At 35.7% G+C, this 22,862-nt stretch overlaps 1 protein-coding gene across 4 annotated transcripts in view; it reads right to left on the bottom strand.

The window, feature by feature from the left end:
* Positions 1-3,963: 3,963 nt before the first annotated feature.
* LOC111515145 (pyrokinin-1 receptor) overlaps positions 3,964-22,862 on the bottom strand; it is a 36,195-nt gene continuing 17,296 nt past the window's right edge. For all 4 annotated transcript variants that reach the window (XM_074177446.1, XM_074177448.1, XM_074177449.1 and 1 more), the window contains 4 exons: positions 21,590-21,993; positions 16,401-16,944; positions 5,334-5,539; positions 3,964-4,591 (listed from right to left, as the gene is read on the bottom strand). In XM_074177446.1, coding sequence (XP_074033547.1) covers positions 4,145-4,591; positions 5,334-5,539; positions 16,401-16,944; positions 21,590-21,952 — 1,560 coding nt within the window. In that variant the 5' untranslated portion in view covers positions 21,953-21,993 and the 3' untranslated portion in view covers positions 3,964-4,144. The remainder of the gene's footprint in view (positions 4,592-5,333; positions 5,540-16,400; positions 16,945-21,589; positions 21,994-22,862) is intronic.

Genomic DNA, 22,862 nt, shown 5'->3' with positions numbered 1-22,862 from the left:
TAAATTTTTATTGTGGCAAATATGGAACGGCGTTTTACTTTTTATTGTCACAAATATTCATTCCCCAATTTATTCAACTAACAATTTATTTGTTTGAATTTAATTGATTCATGCATTTGTTCGACACATTAAAAACGATTGTTCGCAAAATTTGTTCTATTTTAAATGACACTTGATTTAAAATGTTACATGAATTAATCTGTTTGATGAAAAGTTGCGAACAGTTATAATAAAGATTCATTGTTTGAAATTTTTGGAAGTAAATGTTTGTCATATATATGTACTTTTTTTGTAACTATCGAATAATTTACTACAATAATTTCTGCGAAACATGAATAAAATTGTTTGTTGATAATTATAGTTACATGAATTAAAACGATTGTTGATAATGTTAATTCGGCGCCAGCGCCGAGCGGATTCTTGCATAAGCTGAATTTTTAAATCTGGTAACATGATAGTCTAGTGATAGTAACACAATATTCCGTCCGACCGCAGCGCCGAATAAAAATTATCAACAATAAATTTAATTCATGTAATGTATCACCTAAAAGCAACAATCAAAACAATTCATTTTTACAAAATGCCAATAGAAAGTAAAACGGCGTGCCACGCCGTTTTACGGCAATATTAATAAAAGTAAAATGGCGTGCCACGCCGTTTTACTTTTTATTAATATTCCTTTGAAATGAGCTGATTTATTTTGTTTGTTGAATTTCAGTGATACATGAATTAAATTGATTGTTGATAATTTTCATTCGACGCCACGATTGAACTGTATTTTGTCGTACTATAAATGAACTTAGCATGTTGTTACATATGTTGCCATATGTGACACTTGAAGTTCTTGATAAATCCGCTCGATACCAGCGCCGAATTAAAATTATCAACATTGGTTTTAAATGTATCTTTCAAATTCAACAAACGTTTTAAATCATCGAAAAATTCAACTCTTTGTCAGAAATTGGATTTTTAAAATATTGATGAAATAAAATGATACTTGCTTGAGAATGTTTTGCACAAAAGTTGTAACCAAATTCTAAAATGAATGCATTAGAGTAAATATTGGAAATATTCAACACTTTTAATAAAATTGAAATTTAACAATCTTTATTATTCATTGAAAAATATTTAGTATGGAAAGTTAATTTGCTATATTTTCAAACAAACGAAAGTCTATTTTTATTACCAACAATGTTTCGTGGGAAAACTTTGACAGTCATTCAAATATATATTGAATTTTATTCCCAAACTTACCTTTGGAAAGTGAATTTGAAGTTTCATTATAATTCAACAGTCATATAAATAACTAACATTTTATTCAAATGTCAAAATTATATGCGTAATTGAAATATTTGTTGAATTTACTCGAATAATACATTCTATTGACTGTAGAATAAAAATGTTTGTTCATTGCTGAGCTGAACTATATGTATATAGATTATTTTTCAGCATAATATATAGTAAATTGGCGTTCCATTTTCCAATACTCTGAATCAATATTTTTTTTCGGAATCAATAAAAGCTTCAAGTTATTTCATTAGTCTTTTTTATTCATGTAACATTTTGAATGAAGTGTCATTTAAAATAGAACAAATTTTGCGAACAATCGTTTTTGATGTGTCGAACAAATGCATGAATCAATTAAATTCAAACAAATAAATTGTTAGTTGAATAAATTGAGGAATGAATTGTGACGATAAAAAGTAAAACGGCGTTCCATACATTTTGTTTTATTTGAATTCAAAAATAGAAAGAGCTTAATGGAAGATTTCAACTCTGTACCTCCTGTAATCCAATCCATCATATTCGCATAAAACAAGATCCCTTGGAGTTCTGGTGAATCAGCTCACCGTTTTTCTCTCACAGTCCCTTTATAAAAAATTTCCCGGATATATTTTCAAGTGAATTTTTTCCAGTACTCTTTATGTTCCTTATTATTGGCCCATTTCTTAATTTCATTCCCTTATTTCATTCCATAAATTTTCGTTTCCCAAGAACACATTCAAGGACCGTATGCGTGTATGAAGTTGATATTTCCAACATTTCGTTGAGGCCGCAAATAAATATTTCTTGATACTGCAAGACTGCATACACATACGCCGAGCGTATAACTGTTACCTACAGTACATTCCACCTCTCATCCAATGATTGATTTAGGATACATTGATTCATGGAGCATTTGGTCTGAGTGATATGTTCCACAATTTCAATTTGGCTAGTTCCTCTCAACTGTGTGAATTTTCAGGTCTGATTTTGCCCGCTTTTGCTGCCTCAGCTATCACCACTGCTATTGGTACAGTTCCCATTGCTCTTGTATTTCCCAACAAAGCAAGACTTTCGGACCTGCGTAGTTTGTTAATGGTAGTAACTTGTGTCATTTTTGTTTATAAAACAGACATGTTTCATCATTGGGTATATTCAAAACATATTGTCTAGCTTCAGCCACCATATCTTGTCGTACGTGCTTGTGGCAAACCTCAATGTTACTTCAACCTTTTCTTGTTATCCTGCCTAAATATTGGTTCTAGATTAGTCTAGGATCTAGTATCACTCCAAAAAACCTAATGTCTTCTTACTGTTGTATCTTTTTGCCTAATTGTTTCAGAGAGGTCCTAACTAGTCCTTCTATCGTGATCCACTTGGCTATTACGGTAGATTTGAATAGGCTTTTGTTGAGCCCTTATTACCCGATCCATCTTGTTAAAATATTCAGGTATGCACTTCCCAACTGTATTATCATATTTGCTTCGAACTAGGACGGCCAACTCGTCTCCGCAGTCTAGTACCTTTCAGAAGACGTAGTAACTCATTCTACAAGCTTCCATAACAGAGGGGATGGTCTTTTCCTCTTCATATCAATCGTGTAACCTTGCAGCTTGAATTACTTTTTTCATTTTTCTTTTTCCGTGTCCCGACATGACACACCTAGCTCAGGGGTACCACAAGGCTCGAACTTGGGACCTCTTTCAGTTCTCAAAGTTTTATTTTAAAATATATTCTCACTAGAACCTTTTAACTGTGATCACTTTTTCTTTTCGCTTCTTGTGATATATTGCTATTTCTACTTATTTTTCTTTTAGTTGTAGCAATCTTTTTTTTTTAAATAATTATACTGTTTTGCATATATTTTCATCAACACCTTTGTACATTTCCTGTAACTGGGTGAATGCCTGTTGGAAATGAAGTGCTGTCAATCAATCAATCAATGAAGAGGTTCAAGGTCACATACTTGACCTTCACTTATGTTGGTCTATCATTCTTAGTTGTCACTACTATACTATCGATCATATCTATGAATTAACTAGATCAAAGAATCGTGTATCCTGTGTAAGGGCAAAATATTGGTTTTCAGTAAACTTGTACACTGTTCAAAAAATAGTATACAGAATATGATTTCACGAAGAAATTCACCATCATGATGAGAAGATTCTGAAGAGTATGTATGATCTGACGATCATAGATACTCATGTTTGAGTTGCTTATTTCCTCCTTTTGCTAGAAATATTTGTCGCATCTGCCAAACTCGTTACTTTGGAGGAAAGAAGGTCTTCGTTCTTTACGTTATCTTGTATTCGTCTATGGCTAAAAATGGCAGGTGTTGAAGGACATCTGCTTCATATTCCATGATGAATACCTCTTGACCCAAGAAAGATGCTGAAATAAACTTGATAAAGAATACCTAATTCCTTAGATTCCTCATATGCCATCAACTGGGTCTGCAGGTTCTTCACAGAGATGATGTTCCCCAACGTCGGTTCCTAATACATCTCCCATATATCTTCTACCACCTTTTGTTACTGACGTGGATAGGCTTCCCTTGAGTTTTTTCTGATGAAAACATTTTATATGATTTTCAACTCTCAAGAACTTGCAGATGCCGAACTTTCATGTTCAAGATTTCTAATTTTGCTTGAATGTTTTTGTTTTTATTGCTCCACACAGTGTCAAAAAAAACGTTTCATGTCAAGAAAAAATCACATTTAATTCCTTAGAGCCGTTCTCAGAAATGTATAGAAAAAATATGAGTATATTAATATTCTGCATGGAAAATAAATTCAAAATATTTTTCAGGAGTCCTGAAGAAGGTGAAATAATAGTGTTAGCGTTAAGTAGATATCTTGGAATGTATCTCACAATCTTTCAATCAATCAACCAAAGTTTTCCTCAATGGGCAGATATGTTCCGGTTGCAAAGTGTGCACCTCTCCGAAACTGAAATCTTTAGCCATAGCTCTGGTGGTGAGAGAACAAAACGTAGCACTTTCAATAATCGCTCGATGTTTTTCGGTCCGGAAATCGAAGGCTGTTTCTCGGTTAATCACTTGTGAATCCAAAGCCACTGCACTCTTGGACTCAGGTCTGGCAAGCCTGTTGGCCGGAGGCCCCCTTTTCCTTCTGAAGTTAACGACTAATGGTCTTCTGTTCTCCTGAAAGTTCGCCATTTCGGCTTCTAGATATCGTAGTGATCGATGGCTCTGGGTACATGAGTCGGAGCTATGGCTGTTCATCTGGGAGGATCGGGCTGAAATTGCGGAGTAGAACTTGCAACCAGCCGATGTGCTCCTTTTCGAGAAGCAATGCTTGTATGTGTTCTGGAAAGAGAGCGCAAACTAGATGATGAAATTGAAGATAACTGAAGCACCAAACTGATTCAAAACGAAAACTCATAATTTTAGGAGATGGTCTGATAAATTTCCGACCTAACAAAGATAAAAGATATTTTTTAAGATGTCTTTTTATGTTTCCTCTCAACTCTATACCCTTCTCCCAACGATGCTCCTATTTCTGTAAGCCGTCCAAATAGTACCTACTAGGCGTTATTCTCTGCAAAATAATTGTTCACAAAGGTGATTGCCTCTTCATTTAACATAAATCGCTATCCTCCGTGCAATTTCCAGATGAGGGAACAAAAAGAAGTCCATGAGGCTAGATCTGATGAGTAAGGAGGATTGTCAAGCAGTTCAAAACGTTGTCTTGTTGAAACAGGATTTTCTTTCTTCTTCTGCAAATGTCACAGTTTTTTCGTCAGTTCTGCTTCCAGCTTGTCAAGTAATTATGCGTAGTATGCCTCTTTGATGTTTTTTTGAAGCGCGGACAGCTTTCTCATGCCTAAATATGTGACAAACACATTCTTTTGATGTGCTATCTCTGCTATCTCTTTCATTTTGATTCAGCGGTCGCCTATCACCATTTGGTGTATTGTTTTTCGAAACAAATATTTGATGACAGCTCGATACTAGATTTTACTCATTTTGCTTTTGTTTGCGAGTGCTGCTAAGTTCATGTTAATTTCGGAAACTTTTCAGACCACCCAGTTATTCTATTATTACTCACTCTGAAAGCTTCTCTAAATTTGTTCGACATTATATGGTAGAGTACAGGATTCACTGTTGTTGAAAGGTAGTAGAGAACTCCACTGACGTAGGTCAAGATTTTGAAAGCCTTTATCATGTGAGCTGTTGTCGGTTCCCCATAGATTGCTAGAAGCCTCTGAGCATGAAAGGGGGCCCAGCATATGAAGAAGGCAACCACAACTGCAACTGAAAATGATTGGTCAGGACATCAAGAAGTAATATTGATCACGAAATTTTTTATGATGAAATGAATACATATGTAATTATAATTTAATAATGTCGCAAATTGTCAAATTACTTGCATTTCTTGAATTCAAACCATTATGAAGAAGTAGCTTTCAATTATTCGCAGGATATCTTGTATAATACGGATGATGACAGATCTTGAAAAACTGTTGTGTAATGTTGGGAAACATATTATAATTACAATGTATGCATATACTTTTCGCAAAAAATAAAAGTTCAGTATAAAATAAATTCAGTTCAATTTGTAAGTTTCGCAGGAAAACACTTCGAAGTGTCATGGCGTCGCTAGTAACGTCATGTTCGAGTAGACTACATGTACACACTAAAAGCTCTTCCATAAATTTGGTGATAACTATCATTAAATATGAATTCAAAAGTATATCGGTGGTGTGAGTTCATTCAGTATAATAATGAATCAACAAAAACTCCGAACAAGTTTTTTGCATTCGTCCCATACAAAAAAAAACAACACGAAATAAGTGGCCCGAATTCGCAAGACGAGATTCAACGAGAATATGGACCAGTGCTCAGCGTTATTTTTGTTGAAATCACTTCAACGTGAGTACTAAGCTATATTTGTGGATTATAAACCAGTATTATCTTCGTCGAGTATTAAAATCTATAATAAACAAACTTTTTTGAGGTTAGGTTCCATCCCTCGTATCTGTCACTCTTGCTATGTTATGTGATGTATGTATTCAAAAGTTATACATATCTGAATTGAAGGGGTTATATTTTTAGGAGTGATTAATTTTTAGGAAAGAAAGTTTTTGGCTTTCTACTACTCCATCTGATACTACATATCATAATGAACTCATCAGTAATAGTTGAGATGTATTTCCTACGTTTCCATTTAGTTACTTTGAACTTTCCAAGAGATTTATCTCTTAGTTCAATCATTTCCTTGATGTTAACGGTAAGCCATGAAGCGAGCGGTTTTTTTGTTCTTATAGACCTAACTGGGGCATGGACATTGAAAAGAATTGATGTGTTTGTGGTGAAAAACTCTAATATTGCATCTACTGTTTCGAAGTAAAAGATTCTATCCCAATCAAAGATGTGGAGATCATTGAAAAAATCATCTTGGTTGAAATTTCGGAAATCTCGGTAGCAAACTGTTTTGTATTTTGATGTTGTTTCCAGTGATATAATTTCACAAGTAATTGCAAGATGATCGGAGATACCAATATCTAAAACTTCAACTAACTGTATATCATCCTTTTATGATGTTACCAAGATATCAATAAGGGTATGAGTATTAGCTGTTATTCTTGTAGGGACTTCTATCCGTTGAGACAGATTATAACTTTGAAGAAAGTTTAGAAAGAATTCTACAGAATTATTCATTCCTAAGAGGTTAATATTCATATTTGCCGCCAAGTTCAAGGAATCGCAGTTCATTAAAAAATTTGACAACATATCTTCGAGTACGGCGATGGAAAATGATACATTAGCTTTCGGTGGTCGGTATACAACTCCGAATATGTATTTTTTGCCAAATTCACTCCCCAATATCCAGATATGTTCAAGATATTGGTTAATCTCAGAAAAAATTACTCGAAATTGTATTGAGTTTTTAATGTAGAAGCACACTCCTCACATTTTATCTTCAATCAAGGACCACCTCACCGGTACTGACGATGCCCAGCAGGCTGAAACAGCTGTCCACCGGTGGCTCTAAAATTGAAATCAATATGAAAATGATCAGAATAGTACTTATTTATTCATCTTTTGATTTTCATGGAATTATTTTTCAGCAGCTTGACTGCATTAACCTATTTCTATTTCATATATCCAAAAATGGTCCAAAAATGTATCCCTGAGGGACTCTGAACCAAACTGGTAAAGAATTCGGTGATCTGCTGTCCATACAAACAATTTGTCCTCAATTTTGTAGGTAACTTTTCAACATTTCAGCGATTTTTTATCGAATCTTTTGGAAAAAAAAATTAATTGTTCACTTTTTGTAGGAATATTTCATACTTTGGATCCATTGAGCTGAAAGGAGCAATTTTTTGAAGCAATACGAAGTCAGGGGTGTATGATCTCAGTCTTGTAATTTCCAGGACCGAGACCTTTCATTTTCATTGAAACAACCCCATTCAACCAATAATTTATGTATTGTATGTACTACATAAGATTCAGTAGCATATGTCCAATATTGCGAAAAATTGGTGAAAGTGACTGTTATTATGAATGGACGGTTTTGGTTTTCTCCTTCTTTTTACAAAAAAATGTGGGAATTTTTTCAGTATACAATTGGGGATGTAGAAAGCCAAAACCCTTTTTTCTCAAACATTAATTTCTCTTAAAAATATAATACCCCTTCCAATTTAAACATGGCTGTATTGATTTGACATTAAACTTGTCGTTACTTTTCCGTACTCGGTAAGTTTTATTTATGAAAAATCAATTTTTGAACCATTAAATGCCTCATAATTCCTCAAAATGGAACTGGAAAAGTAAACGAGTGGGTTATATTTTTCACTTTTGCGTGGGTGGAATGCCAAAAGACCCGAAAGCGTTGAGTTGTGTCTCGCGCCGTTTGTGGCTTTTATTGAAGCCGTAAAGGAATTGCTACTGAAAGCTTCAAACATAAATTGCAAGTTTTGAATTAGTTATTTACTTTTTTGTCATAACTGAAACACCAATAATGTAAGAAATTTTGTTTGAATTGATAAATCAATTTATTCATCGGTTGGGATGCGAGTTAAAAAACATTTAGCATCTTGGTTTTCATCAAGTATTTTCTCATAAATGAAGTTGATGAATATAATTGCTCTATTAACATTGAACTTATAAATAGGCAGCATTTAGCTATTTTTTAAATTATATTAAAAAAATGTATTTATTATTATTAGTTCGAAAAAAAAGTTATTGATTATTTGAAATTTTTTATATTATAGATAGATATTTAAGGTATTATTGATATAGATGTAATTTCTTGAGAACATAGTGAATGTCATATCCATTATAACTTGTAACGAATATTTTATAAATATTGCTGAGTTAGTAAACAAGTATTCGAAAGAATCATGTCATCTCACATTAAACGGTTTAACGTGTTAGGAATCACACGTTAAAAGGTCTTCACGTCGTGAGTTAGAACAGTCTATTGCAGACTTTGAAAACAATAATAAACTGTACAAGTTCATACGATCTAACCTGAACACCAAAATAAGCATTCCGCTCCTACGAAAACCTGACGGTTCCTTGTGTTCTACAGACATCGAATCAACAGAGATTTTAGACGATTCTTTCACAAGCTAATTACCAAAAATTATAGCAGAACGACTACGTGATAATCTGACTAATGTGACGTTTACTTCGGAAAAAATTAAAAATCATTTATTGAACATAAATCGAATTCATCTCCTGATTTAGATGGAATGAGCCCCTTTTTTCTCGAAAAGTTTGCCGAAACTCTCTGCTCTCCGTTGTCAACAATCATGTCAGTCTCTTTCGCAAAATCTCGCATCCCACGGGCTTGGAAGAAGGCATCTGTCACCGCTATTTTCAAAAAAGGCGATAAACTCAATCCAACCCATTAGTCTTTTATCCGTACCTTCCAAAGTAATGAAATTCACCATCGTAGAAGATATGTCAGAATTTTTAACAAAAAACGCAATCATACCACCAGAACAAAATGGTTTCGTCAAAGGTAGATCAACCACCAGCAATCTACTACAGTGTATGAACGATTGGACGACAGCTTATAATAGGAAAATACCGACAGATATCGTTTATCTTGACTTTGCCACTGGCTGAGGCACAAACTTGACACATACGGTATTCGAGGCCAACTAAACCTATGGATTGAAAATTACATGACAGATAGAACTTTCACAGTCAAAGTGGGTCACTCTTTTTCTCCGCACAGACAAGTCACAAGTGGAGTTCCCTAGGGATCTGTTCTCTGCCCGCTCCTCTTCGTTGTTCATGCAAGTGATCTTGCTTTTCACATAAAGTCCAGCAAGTCGTTTTATGCCGACTTTTTATGTATGGAAATGCCTTGGTCGAACATTATTCCCTTCAAGAAGACCTCAACTCGATTAGTTAGTGGTGGCTTCTACCTCTTAACATCGACAAATGCGTCGTACTTCATCAAGGAAAAAACAATCCACTCCATACGTACACGAAAAGCGGTCAATTGTTACGTACAGTGTCCTCGCATGCAGACTTGGGACTGACTATTAATACTGACTTAACTTGGTCCGAACATATAATATCCACATGCAAACGCACAAACACACTGATTCACCTCATCCGCAACACGGTCCCCCATCTATATTATTCCATAAAGTTCCATAAAACTCTACAAAACCTACGTTCGTCCAATCATGGAGTATGCAGATCCAGTGTGGTGTCCTGTTCTGGTACGCGATCGGGACTTGTTGGAAAGTGTACAGCGTCGAGCCACACGTATGACTTTTGGTGAAGTGCGTCCAACTTATCCCGAAAGACTGAGGATGGCACAACTGCTGGCTTTTGACCAACGTCGACTCCGTGGGGACCTCATCATATCTTTCCGTATAGCTAAGTATAACTATGCTAATCAGAAAGAACTTTTTGTTTTCAACAATTTGCAGTTACGTCGTCACACACTCAAATCAAAAGAGGAAAAATTCGCAACGAGGCAGAGACAATATTTTTTGGTGAATCGTATTTTCGAAACATGGAATAACTTACCCAACGATGTTATGAATTCCGACTCAGTGAACAGTTTCAAAAACAAATTAGACATTGGCTTATTTGCTTAATCGCCTCTATGCATATATTAATTATTTTTCTTTTCTTTTTGCATGCATTGTATTAACTTGTTGATATCCTTCGTTTTTAGGCTTACACAGGACTTTGTCCTCAGTCTTTATTTATATGTAATAGTAATAATAAAGATAAATGTCTCCAAACCGGATATAATAATGTCTGGTCAGACAATTCCGCTTTCTGCTCCGATAAGTTTGTTGGGGGTTGGCTGTAGAGAAGCAGCCTTTGAATGCAAAGGCTGCTTCTCAAAAGCTTGGAACACTGTTCCGAACCAGGAAACTGTACACACCTCAGCAACTTTTGATGCTTGATAAAGCTCAGATCAGACCTTCTTTGGAGTGTTGTTCTCATGTATGGAGCTCTGCCCCCAAACATACCCTGTAGTTGCTGGATTTTATCCAGAAATGAGCCATCCGCCTGATTGTAAACGCGAACATCACGTGCAACTTTGATAGCCTGGATCATCGAAGAGAAGTTGGAGATTTGTATCTCTTCCATAGATATTTTCACGGCAAGAGTTCAAGTGACTTGGCACATTAGATTCTACCAAGAGGCGTACATATCATAAATACGCGACAGACTGTGGCTGCTCATCGTTTTGAGGTTCAACTCAGTAAACTTCCTGAGAACGTTTTTCAAAATGGATTTGATCTCCAGCGATCCAAATCCAATGTGATCGATAATTTAGTACAGGCACCGCTCCGAGAGCGGCTCAAGGATTTTCCTGTAGTGCTTGTGTTTTGTCCTCAAAAAAATTAGAGTCCTCAAATGAAATAATTCATACTGATGTCAACGTATTTAGGAAATGGTGTAGCCCAAATAAGCTTCATTTCAATGTCACAAAGACCAATGTTGTCACTTTCAGATTTACTAGGAGATGAATCAATTGAGAACAAACGCCATACAAAATTCCTGGGGTTTCTAATTGATAGCAGCTGAATTTTGATAATTATTTTGAGGTTTTCAGAAGTGAATCAGCATTTGGATGTTATTTAGCTCGTGTTATATCCATAAACTAGGTCTGTCCAACGCAAAAATTGTGCATTATTCAATGCAGAGACCAGCGACAAGACCTGGGGATTAGGCAGATTGGGACTCCGGGGTCAAGTCACAAAACCCTTAGAGCAAGGGTCTTCAACGTACGGCCCGCGGCAGCTTCCTTGGCGGCCCGGCATTACTTTACTCAAAATGAGGTTCATATGTATAGAAATTGTTTTTATGTATTTATTTCTATTATATAATTCAAAAATATATGTTATTTTATTTATTTTATGCATCAGATAGGTTAAATAAAACGCGCGTAGTCCAAAACTGATTTCCGCGCTCGCGCTTGGCAGGTAGGGGCTCACGGTGCGGTGTGCGGGTGGAGGAAGTCGCCGAAACGCAGTGGCGCGCGCGGCCGGCAAGCAATGTCAGTCAGGTTTGCATCTCACAGAACTTCGGACGCGTTTATCTCATTCGCTCGTTCAGTGCGTTAAAACAAGTTGTAACTTGATTTAGTAATATCAAATTATTGTGATGGCAGCAAGTTCAAGTAGAAAACGCAAGGTCGTTGATGAACACAGAGTTTTTCAAGATAAATGGATGAATTTATATCTTTTCGTCTGTGTCGGGGAAAAACCCATTTGCCTCGTATGTAATGAATCAGTTTCTGTGGTGAAAGAATACAATATCAAGCGTCATTATGAGTCAAAACATTCTAGTAAGTTTGCATATCTTCAAGGACAATTACGAATTGATAAGGTGGAGACTCTGAAGAAACAACTTAAAAAACAACAGAATTCTTTTCACAAACAAAATGAAGATAGTGAAGCAAGTGTAAGAGTTAGCTACATAATTTCGGAGAAAAAGTCAAAACCATTTACCGACGGTGAATTCATAAACGAATGTATGGAGGCCGCAGCAGAAGTTTTATGTCCCTCGCAAAAGCAACTTTTTTCCAAAATAAGTCTCTCCGGCGTTACAGTCGCAAGGAGGGTAGAAGAATTGGCTAATGATATCGAACGATCATTAAAGGAACGCGTGTCGCAATTTGTTTACTACTCCATTGCACTCGACGAAAGTACCGACATAACTGACACCGCTCAACTGGCAGTGTTCATTCGCGGCATTGACGTTAATTTTGTCGTTACCGAAGAAATGGCTGCTCTTTTTCCTATGAAAGGCAGTACAAGAGGATGTGATGTGTTGGAATCGTTTAATTCCGTCATAGATAGATATGGACTCAAATTATCAAATTTGGCTGGAATTTGCACAGACGGCGCACCATCTATGGTTGGAAAAAACGAAGGACTTGTTGTTTTAATAAAGAAAAATAATCCTGATGTCTCTTTAATACAGTACCACTGTATCATACATCAAGAGAATTTAAGTGCTAAGTCAGTTAATATTCAAGACGTTATGAGTGTTGTGGTAAAAACCGTTAACTTCATCAAATCTCGAGGTCTTAACCACAGGCAATTTCAGGAGTTTTTAAAAGAACAAGACGCCGAATATGGTGACATTACCTATTTCTGTGATGTTCGTTGGCTTAGCAGAGGAAAAGTGTTAAAAAGGGTGTTCGATTTGCGAAAAGAAATTGCAGCATTTATGCTTAATAAGGATAAAGCTATTCCACAGTTTGGTGATGAAGCATGGCTAAGTGATTTTGGATTTCTTGTTGATATAACACACATCTCAATGATTTAAATAAGAAATTGAAAGGAAAAGATAATATGGTTCATGAACTATTTGACGCTTTAAAAGCGTTTGAAGTGTAGTTGGAGTTGTGGATCAGTTAAAAAATAATATGACCACACATTTTCCACATTTATCGTCATGTCGAATTCTCAACATGGACAAATATATTACCGCGCTGCTGGATCTGAAAACACAATTCGAGTCGCGTTTTACCGATTTCCGAAAACATGAAAAAAGCTTGAATTTGTTTGCTCGCCCATTCAATGTTTCTGTCGAAGATATCCCTGATGATGTTCAGATGGAGTTGATAGAATTACAATGCAACTCTTCTTTGAAAGACAAATTCAACTTAGGATTGTTCGAGTTCTATTCAAAATACATCACTACTACACATTTTCCTAAGATAAGAGACCATGCAATGAAAATGACATCTCTGTTTGGTATCGCATACCTGTGCGAGCAGTTATTTTCTCGGATGAAAAACGTTAAGTCGAAGACAAGGAGTAGAATCGCCGATATTCACCTTGAAAACAGTTTGAGGATTTCAACGACCACCATAGGGACTGATATTGATGAGCTAGTTAAGAATAAACAATGTCAAACGTCTCATTGATTTCAATTTCAATTACTTTCAGTACTGTAAAATCAAGTAATAAATATTATTGTTAGTTTTTATTTCAACATTCTTACTGGAACTGAAAAAAAGCAGATGAAACCGCGGAGCGCAGCTAGTAATAAAAAGTTTTTGTTTTATTGCGGCCCACCGAACAAATATCAAAGTATAGTTGGCCCTTGGCTTCATGAACGTTGAAGACCCTTGCCTTAGAGCGTGTCACTACCTGAAGAGTAGGCAGATTGAGACCTCAATACCCATACCTTCAACTTGCCGAAACGTCAAACAACTGAAAACACCAGACACGGTTCGACACGGACTTCAGATTATCATACAGCGTGTAAAAGCCAAATGAAATAAATTCATTATTTCGGTTACGGTACATATTTTAACAAAATCAACAAAAAATGCTACCCCTACCTTCAACCCCTGTCGAATGACAGGTACAACCCCCAATTTTTCAAATGGAAAGTAACGATATATCTAACGTTTGAAAGGTCTATTCACTCTCTATTCAACAACGTTTATTGCAACAATTAAGATAAAATAAATTAAAATCATGTGGTTACCGAAATTCGATAAAATACACACAAAACTTATTGCAGTATACTCAAAACTTATTCCGTGTTGAGGTACTGATAATAAAGTGAGCAAAAACCATAGCAATGTTCGTTTTAGATGGCATCCTTTAAAAAACTGTAAATAATTTCCGTGGCGACGTTAGTTCAAAACGCCTTGTTAACTTGTCTTGTATGTTACAACATTAGTTGTCAGTATTTTAATTTAAGTTTGAAGTTCGTTAATTTCAAGTCTGACAAATGGTTAGGTTAACGGAAATGTATAAAATAACAATTTTACAAATATTGGTTACGGAGATAAAACTCGAACACAACAGGAAGTACCTCGCCTATTTCATGAAAAATTTCCTAATTTACCGCCCATATCTCAAGAAACAATGAGAAAAACTTGGAAGCAGTTTCGCGAGCTTAGTCATGTGGGGCAGATAAAAAAAGCAGCTGCCAATGCAATGAGTGATGAACTCAAATTAGATGTGATGCTTAAGTTTGAGGAAAACCCACATACATCCAGTAGACAGGCATCAACTACATTCGATGATACCTACTCAGGAGCTCATGGAAGACGATGATTTTGATAGAAGAACTTATTTTTGTGGGCAAATGATGGACATGTTGGATAACAATATCATCCAATTAGAATACGTTATGTTTTCGGATAAGTGTACTTTTTCTCTTGATGGTCATGCTAATCGACAAAATTGCCGCTACTGATCAATGGAAAATGCTCACTGGATGAGAGAAGAACACACGCAATACCCTCAAAAGGTTAATGTTTGGGCAGGGATTGTAGGAAACCATATCATTGGTCCCTTTTTCATTGAGGGCAACTTAAATGGCGATAATTATTTGGCGCTACTTCAAAATGATGTCATTCCAAGTTTAGCAAATTTATATTCTGAGAGGATAAGCAGAATTGGTTCCAAGTACAACATCAGAACCTGCTTCAGATCCAGTAACACTATCCGTACCAGCCTCACGAAAACCAGGCCACCAAACGCGGACTGCGATTCCAAGAATTGCATTTACCGGATTCCCTGTGAGTGCAGAAAATCCTAAATTGGTGAAACTAAGAGGCCACTGAATTTTCGCATTGCCTAGCACAAGAAACACACACAGCGAGGGGGAAACCAGCAAATCAGGAATAGCAGACCATGTTTGGACCCATCAGCACAACATCGAGTGGTTCCAAGCAGAGATTTTACACAGAGAGAAACATTGGTTTAGGAGAAAATTCAAGGAAGCCGCATACATGTTGTCCAACAACGTATTCAGCCAAGCCAGCGTAGAAATACGCAACATATGGAAACCCATCATCAAGCGAAAAATGGCCAACTCCCGCCAAAACGGTTATCTTCCACGGAACCAGTGAAGCAGAAAATGGAAAGCGGGGATAAGTGAAAGTACTCGAACGACCTATAAATAGTCATCTCTCAGAGGAATCAGTCCAGTCATCACCCGAAGACGATTGTAGATACTAACAATCGAAACGTCAAAAACTAACGTGACTTGGAATCTCTCCACTTTTTATTTTTATTTTCTTTCCTTTATTTTTTTATTTATTCAATTGTTCTATTTTTACTTGTATTTTATTTCAGGTTTATTTTGCTTAATATAATTTTTATTTTCAGCTATTCATTTTTAATTATTCTTTTTTAGTTGTTTCAGTATCTACAATCGAAGACGATTGTAGATACTAACAATCGAAACGACGTGAACTAACGTGGCTTGGAATCTCTCAACTTTTTATTTTTATTTTCTCTTCCATTTCTTTATTTTTATTTATTTTTTGTTCTATTTTTACTTGTATTTTATTTCACTATTATTTCATTTCAGGTTTTTTGTTTAATATAATTGTTATTTTCAGCTATTCATTTTTAACTCTTCTTTTCAGTTGTTTCAGGGATTTCAAATCATTTTATATAGTAGACAATGGAAGTCCGAACTAGTGAAATTGAAATAATGAATTTTTTCCATTTGGCTTTTACACACTGTATGTATACCTATGTACTCAAGAAACTGTATCATTGCCAAGTCAATTTGAGATTTTCACTAGACACTTTTACAAAATGCAACAAGTGTGGATAAGTTTATCGAACGCAATTGGATGATCACAACAAGTTTTTGAACTTTTAAGAGTGAATGTAGAAAAAATTCATAAACTCACCCAGCATTTCGACAACATGCTTCGCTGCCTGACAATTCCTGGAAAAATTCTTCCTCCCCTCCTCCTCTAACACTTCGCACTCCTGCAAATGTGTCTGAGTCTTTTTGGAAACAACAGTCCTTGCGGACTTATAAACCTTGCGCTTCATCCTGACACTACCCCCTCGAGCATTTCGCAGGGAAGTTTCGCGCAATTGCACTCCAATCAGGATATACAAAACAGTTATCAGAGTCATCGGCGCCACGAAAAACAAAACGGTGGATATTTCGAAAGCGTGTGGTATCAAAGTTCTCTTCACCATGCAGATGCAGTGTTCTGCCACCACTTGGTCGTTGAATACTTCGCAGACGACACCAAAAGATATGGCCTGCGGGATGGCCAGACATGTGGCTACTATCCATATGTAGACGATGTATTTGATGGCTCGGTTGAGTTTGGACAGTTTATGTGAGAGGAACGGGAAGCAAATGGCGACGTATCTTTCGATGGTGAAGGCTGTTATGGTTAGGACAGTTGCGTTGGCTGATGTTTCGGCTGCCAGGCCCTGGAAAGGAAAGAAAACTGAAAAAATTCAGAAAATTAATCTAATTTCATATTTGATCAGTTGCAGTTGGGGTACCTCAGGGGTCTATCCTAGAACCGATATTGTTTATGTCATGTAAACGCTGTCTTAAAAAAGTGCATTTTCAGTTTTCTCAAAAAATATTCATCTATTTATCAATTTCTATTTTGTCCTCGTATACGAAATTTTACGTGTAACTTCACTTCTACACTCAGTCTATTATCAATTATGTTAAATGAAAACAAGTCCATCATTTATCACAAATGCCTCTGCAATTTTCTATTTTTTCCTATCAATAAATGATGCTAACTAGATATGAAATTGATATCAAAAATCGCAGTAGAAACATTTTCAAGAAATCGATCTGAACATGAATATTCGAATACATATATTTGGATTCTGTCTGTTGACGAACAAACACCAAACAAAAGAAACGAGTTTTTTATTCGAACTTCTGTATTCAGCGAAATTTCATACTTCTGAAGCCATGAAACAGAAGAACTTTTCATATCTGACGTATGTTCCATTATTTACTTTTCACACGAACATTCATAAGAATTGTTCGTGACAGGTTTCAGTTTGGAATTAGAAATGTCTACGCATGGAGTAAACAAAGTGGGAATTTCAACAATCATCCTAGTTTTCTGTTATTGACGTAAAATACCTAGTTGGCGGGAAACGATAAAAATTACAAATTTCTATAATATATTCTAATTTTCATGTATTCTTCGTGTATAATTTGATGTTCGTATAAAATTCGTTGTTTCAAAAGTACTTATTCTTTCGTGTGATTCGATGTTTATATGAAAGAAGTTGTTTCCAGAGGGCTCTTCTATGCACTATGTCTTCGTAAGTAGTTCATTTTGAGATTTTTTTTCTCTGAAATTTTCCACAACTTCTTGTACAAGTATGAAGAAGTGGAAACTAGAAATCTTTTTTTCCTAAAACTAATCTTTCCAAAAAATACTCCTTTCAATACCCAGCCATATAAAGAAAAAAGAATCAGCATATAAAAACTATAAGAAATATAAAACAGCATTTTATCAAAATCAATTCTCGAATCTGAGAACTGTCAAAACTAAAATAAAAGCAGCATATAGTCAATTTACAAACTTAGCTGAAAATAATATTTTATCTGACAGCTCGACTTTCTGGTGTTTCATACACAGTAAAAAAGGTCATTCGCGTATACCGGGTATAATGAAACTTGATGATGAGGTATTTTATATGCCTGGGGATATTGTCAATGGATTCGCCAAGTAGGTACTTCAGAAGTGTATACTTGGTTTCCGACGGGAATATGCTTCGTGAAAATTATCATGATTCTGATTTAGATACATTAAACATCCCTGCCTTCTCTAAAATCGATATTGTTACTGCTTCAAAAACAAGTAGATGTTGTTTATTTAGACTTTCAAAAAGCCGTCGATCAAATAGACCATTATGTTTTTCTCAGCAAATTGACAAAATTGGGATTCTCTAACTGATTGAATCATATCTAGTTAACAGAAAACAATTCGTCGTATACGAATCTTTCAAATCGGCTCAGTACGTAGTTACATCTGGGGTACCACAAGGTTCTAATCTTGGACCTCTTTTATTTTTGATTTTTATTAATGACTTGGCAATCTCTTTGAATATTCCTTGCTTACTATCTGCAGACGACCTGAAACTATATTATAAAATCGACGACATTACTGACTGTCGACGTGTACAACATGAATTAGATGTAATCAAACTTTGGTGTAATAATAATCGTCTACAACTGAACGTATCCAAATGTAAAATAATATCATTTACAACAAAAAAGCGAAGTTTAATGTACGATTATTCAATCAACAAAACTATAATCAACCGCGTACATGAGATAAAAGGTCTTGGTATTACATACGATGCTAAATTAACATTTACAACACATATAAGGAATATGATTGCTGATGTGAATAGTATGCTTGGATTCATTCACAGAAATGGCAAAAACTTCAAAAGTATTGCCACATTAAAATTACTATATTTTGCGTATGCCAGATCTAAGTTAGAGTATGGCTTTGTGTTATGGAATCCAGTTTACGACTACCAAAAAACATCAATTGAGAGCGTGCAAAGAATGTTCCTAAAATACTTATGTCTTATGCTTATGCGATATTCATTTCGACTCTCTGATCGCTTTGGTATCATGTATCCACAATCACTTTTAATAATACTATAAATAACATTTGTGTCAGTACTGTTACATCGCATGATTTGTAAATTTTTGTGTTATATACTCAATTTTTCATTCCTCTTTTGAAATTCTACTTAAACGAATATTTTATATATACTTTGTTTTAGAATTTATAATAATAATAATAATAATATCCCCCGAAGTCCCGAATGTATCGGGGCTTCGGGGGATAGGGCCTGACCAGCGCACACTACGGTGAAAAAAAAAATAATAATAATAAACGGAAACACAAGGATAAGCCAATGCATGGGGTCTTCTTCTATAACATTGGAGACATTGGCTTATCAAAGCGCCTGACCTTCGCTTTTCTCAGGTGGAGTGGGCTGAAGTTGGAAACTAAGGGGTTCATCATGGCTTGCCAGGATGGTGTCTTCAACACCTTAGTCTACCGCAGTCGCGTGATGGGTATAGAGGTTCCTGACACAAAGTGCAGGGCCTGCTGCGAGGCGCCCGAGACCCTAATGCACTTGCTATCAGCATGTCCAGCATATGCGGTCTCGGCCTATATCCATCGACATAACGCGGCCCTAAGAGTGCTATACTACCATCTACGACACTCTTACGGTATTGACGAGACACCGGTGTTGCCCTACGCTCCGGGGGATATTGAATCCGTTGTGGGGAACGAGAAGTGCCGAATTTATTGGAACTATTCGTTCCCCACCTTCAGGCTCATACAAGCTAATAATCCTGATGTAGTCCTTCTCGACCACCAGACCAAGACGATATTTGTCGTGGAGTTTTCAGCTCCTGGCGAGATGAATATCGTCAGTAAAGAGGAGGAAAAACGGATAAAATATCGAGATTTTCTCTTCGAACTCCGCAGACTCTATCCAGATCACTCTGTCAAGATGGTTGTTCTGATTATTGGAGTCCTTGGTGGAATGATGTCCTCTCTACTCTCGAATCTTAAAATCATACCGGCTTGCCGCACTAAGGCAGAAATCTTAGCCGCACAGATGCAGAAGGCTGTCATTCTTGGCTCACTGCGTTTGCTCAGGGCACATGATTCTCGGACCCAATGATCAGTTACCCCACGGTTTGGTGAGTGGTCATTGGTTGATAATGCTGGCGCGCCCTCCCGAATGTATCGGGGCTTCGGGGGATAGGACCTGACCACCACACACTACGGTGAAAAAAAAAATAATGATTTATTAAATCCTTCATGATCACAAGTTGATATAGGATACGACGTTATACATACATAAAAATCTTTACAAAACGTGAGATACAACAAATAAATACATGAAAGTGTCACACAAACACAAGGAAAAAAATCCATTATTTTTAATATTTATTTCATATATACCCTGTAATAATAGCATTTCCTGTAACTGGATACTGTTGGAAATAAATCGTTTTTTTTTCAGTCATTTTTGTTTTGTATCATGTACTGTATCATATATTGTATGATGAATAAACATTATTATTATTGATGATATAATTTGGTGAAGCCATTTATGGAAATGAATGACCAAATTAACGATATTCTCAAATTGTTGATAGTTCACAGTTATTCCAGTCGGATCAATTTTTTAATTAGTTCAATTATCCTCAATGCATTATCAATATTCCATCAAAGAATTATGACAATTTTCCTCAATATTGGGAAGTTCAAAATGTTTACAAGATAAATTCGTAGTTATCGTTCTTTCCAAATGATTCAATGTTTCTATTTATCACTGATTTTTTGTTGACAGATTTTACAGTTCAATAAATGTATTAGATGGGCTGAAAACTTCATTGGCTGACACACAGATGGTGCTATTAGTATTAAATCCATATGATTTTTAGTCGACCCTAACCCTCAAAAGACACGTGTACAAATTTTACAGCTGTCGGACTATTAGTTTGTCAGATAGAACATTTTGAGTGAAGCAACTTTTCTTTGTTTAAAGACAATGGATTAAAAGAAGTTCGTGTGTAAATGAAGCATTGCATTTTGGCGAAGAAATATTGTTGAAGTCAAGGCTTGGCTTGATAAATATGATTCGGTTGGTACATTGCGTTATTGTAGCGTTTGAAGAACGAAATCGGGAAAAATGGCCCCATTTGAGGGAAAAGTAAGTACTGACAGTAACACCGTGTCACAAATCAATGAAAACGATGGCAAAATTGCATGAATTGGAATTCGAATTGCTTTCAAATCCACCATATTCTTCAGATCTGATCCCTAGCGACTTTTTCTCAGGCCTCAAGAAAATACTCGCTGAAAAAAATTCAGCCCTGATAAAGAGGTATTCGTCGAAACTGAGAGACCTATTTCGAAGCTAAAGATAACTCGTACTATCTAATGTTATTAAAAATTGTATGACCGCTATAATCGTTGTACTGTTCTTGAAGGTAACGATATTGAATAGTAAATTGTTAGCCTACGAATTTTTCAGCTTAACTCTCATGTACCTGTAATATGCAAAATTCCTCTCCAAAGACATACGGATACTTGGACCAGATTGAGTAAATTTCCAGAGGCAATCCAGAAGTCAGCAGCAAAAGGTCACTGATGGCCAAACTGAAGAGATAGTAGTTGGTGGCTGTATGCATACACTTATTTTTGGCAATCACAATGCAAGTGCTGATATTGCCAAGTACCCCACTGAAGAAAATGACAATGTAAATGGTGGTTATCGGCAGTACAATGTAAAGTGGATCTCTTTTAGGTCCCCAGTCCTCCGTAGGAGTAACTGAGAAGCTAGTTGTGGTGAAGATTGAAGATATATTGTGGAAGAAGTTTCGGCTTTGGTTCAAGTGGAGGCTGCTTTGCATTCTGGACGGTTTATAAGCCCATGGCGGTGGGAAGTTGAAGGCTAGAATAAAAAAAAGAAACGTATACAATTGTTCATGATGGCTCAAAATATTATTCAACCCGGCCATGAAGAAACCAGTTCATCTTTACTGATGTTTGACCAGGACCTAACAATATAACCTAATTTGCAGTATTATTTTGCTTCACCCGTAAAAACTGCTTCTCCATGGATTCTCCGTATATATCAAAATTTTACTATTCCAAAAGAAGTATATGTTTATAAACTATGAAAACAGTAAAATTGCATGAAAAATTGTCTCAATTCATATTTTGGTCTCTGTTAATAATCTCCTGTATACTCAATTCATTCCTAAAAACAGCAAAAAAATTATTATGATTGGAAGAAAAACATGAAACAATTCACATTTTGTTTCTTATTATGAGTTTTAACTGTTCTTTTCTGAAATAAAACTGAACGTTTCATGGTCCTTTAATAAATTACCAAACTTGAAAACTTATAATAAAAACTTTCCACTTTTCGAAATCAAAGGACGTGTAATAAGCAACAAGTCGAGGTGAAAACTATATGAACACTTATTCAGTAAATCTTCAACTTTTTATATTCCTGTGAAAATTAATTTTTTAGTTAGTATAAGTGTTTCCAAATACATTAAAATTGCGAATAAAACTCCCTTGAAAATGAAAATTTCAAATATTATCAAAGAGTAGATCCAAGTTTTTTTGCTAAGAGTTATTTATAAAATGGAATCAAATTAGGCCAGGCTTCCACAATACGAATCGTTTGGTAACTAAAATTTCATCGATAATTCTCCATTGTTTTAACGAAAACTTTGTTATTCATCATTACCACGAGAGCATCCAGTATCATAAAACCACAATTCACTGAGTCGAGTGGATTTGTTTATCACT

This window comes from Leptinotarsa decemlineata, unplaced genomic scaffold (assembly GCF_025532065.1).
Source record: "Leptinotarsa decemlineata unplaced genomic scaffold, Ldec_3_MD MMD2_tig00002974_RagTag_RagTag, whole genome shotgun sequence".
NCBI lineage: Eukaryota > Metazoa > Arthropoda > Insecta > Coleoptera > Chrysomelidae > Leptinotarsa > Leptinotarsa decemlineata.
This window is presented reverse-complemented; position numbering and strand designations above follow the sequence as displayed.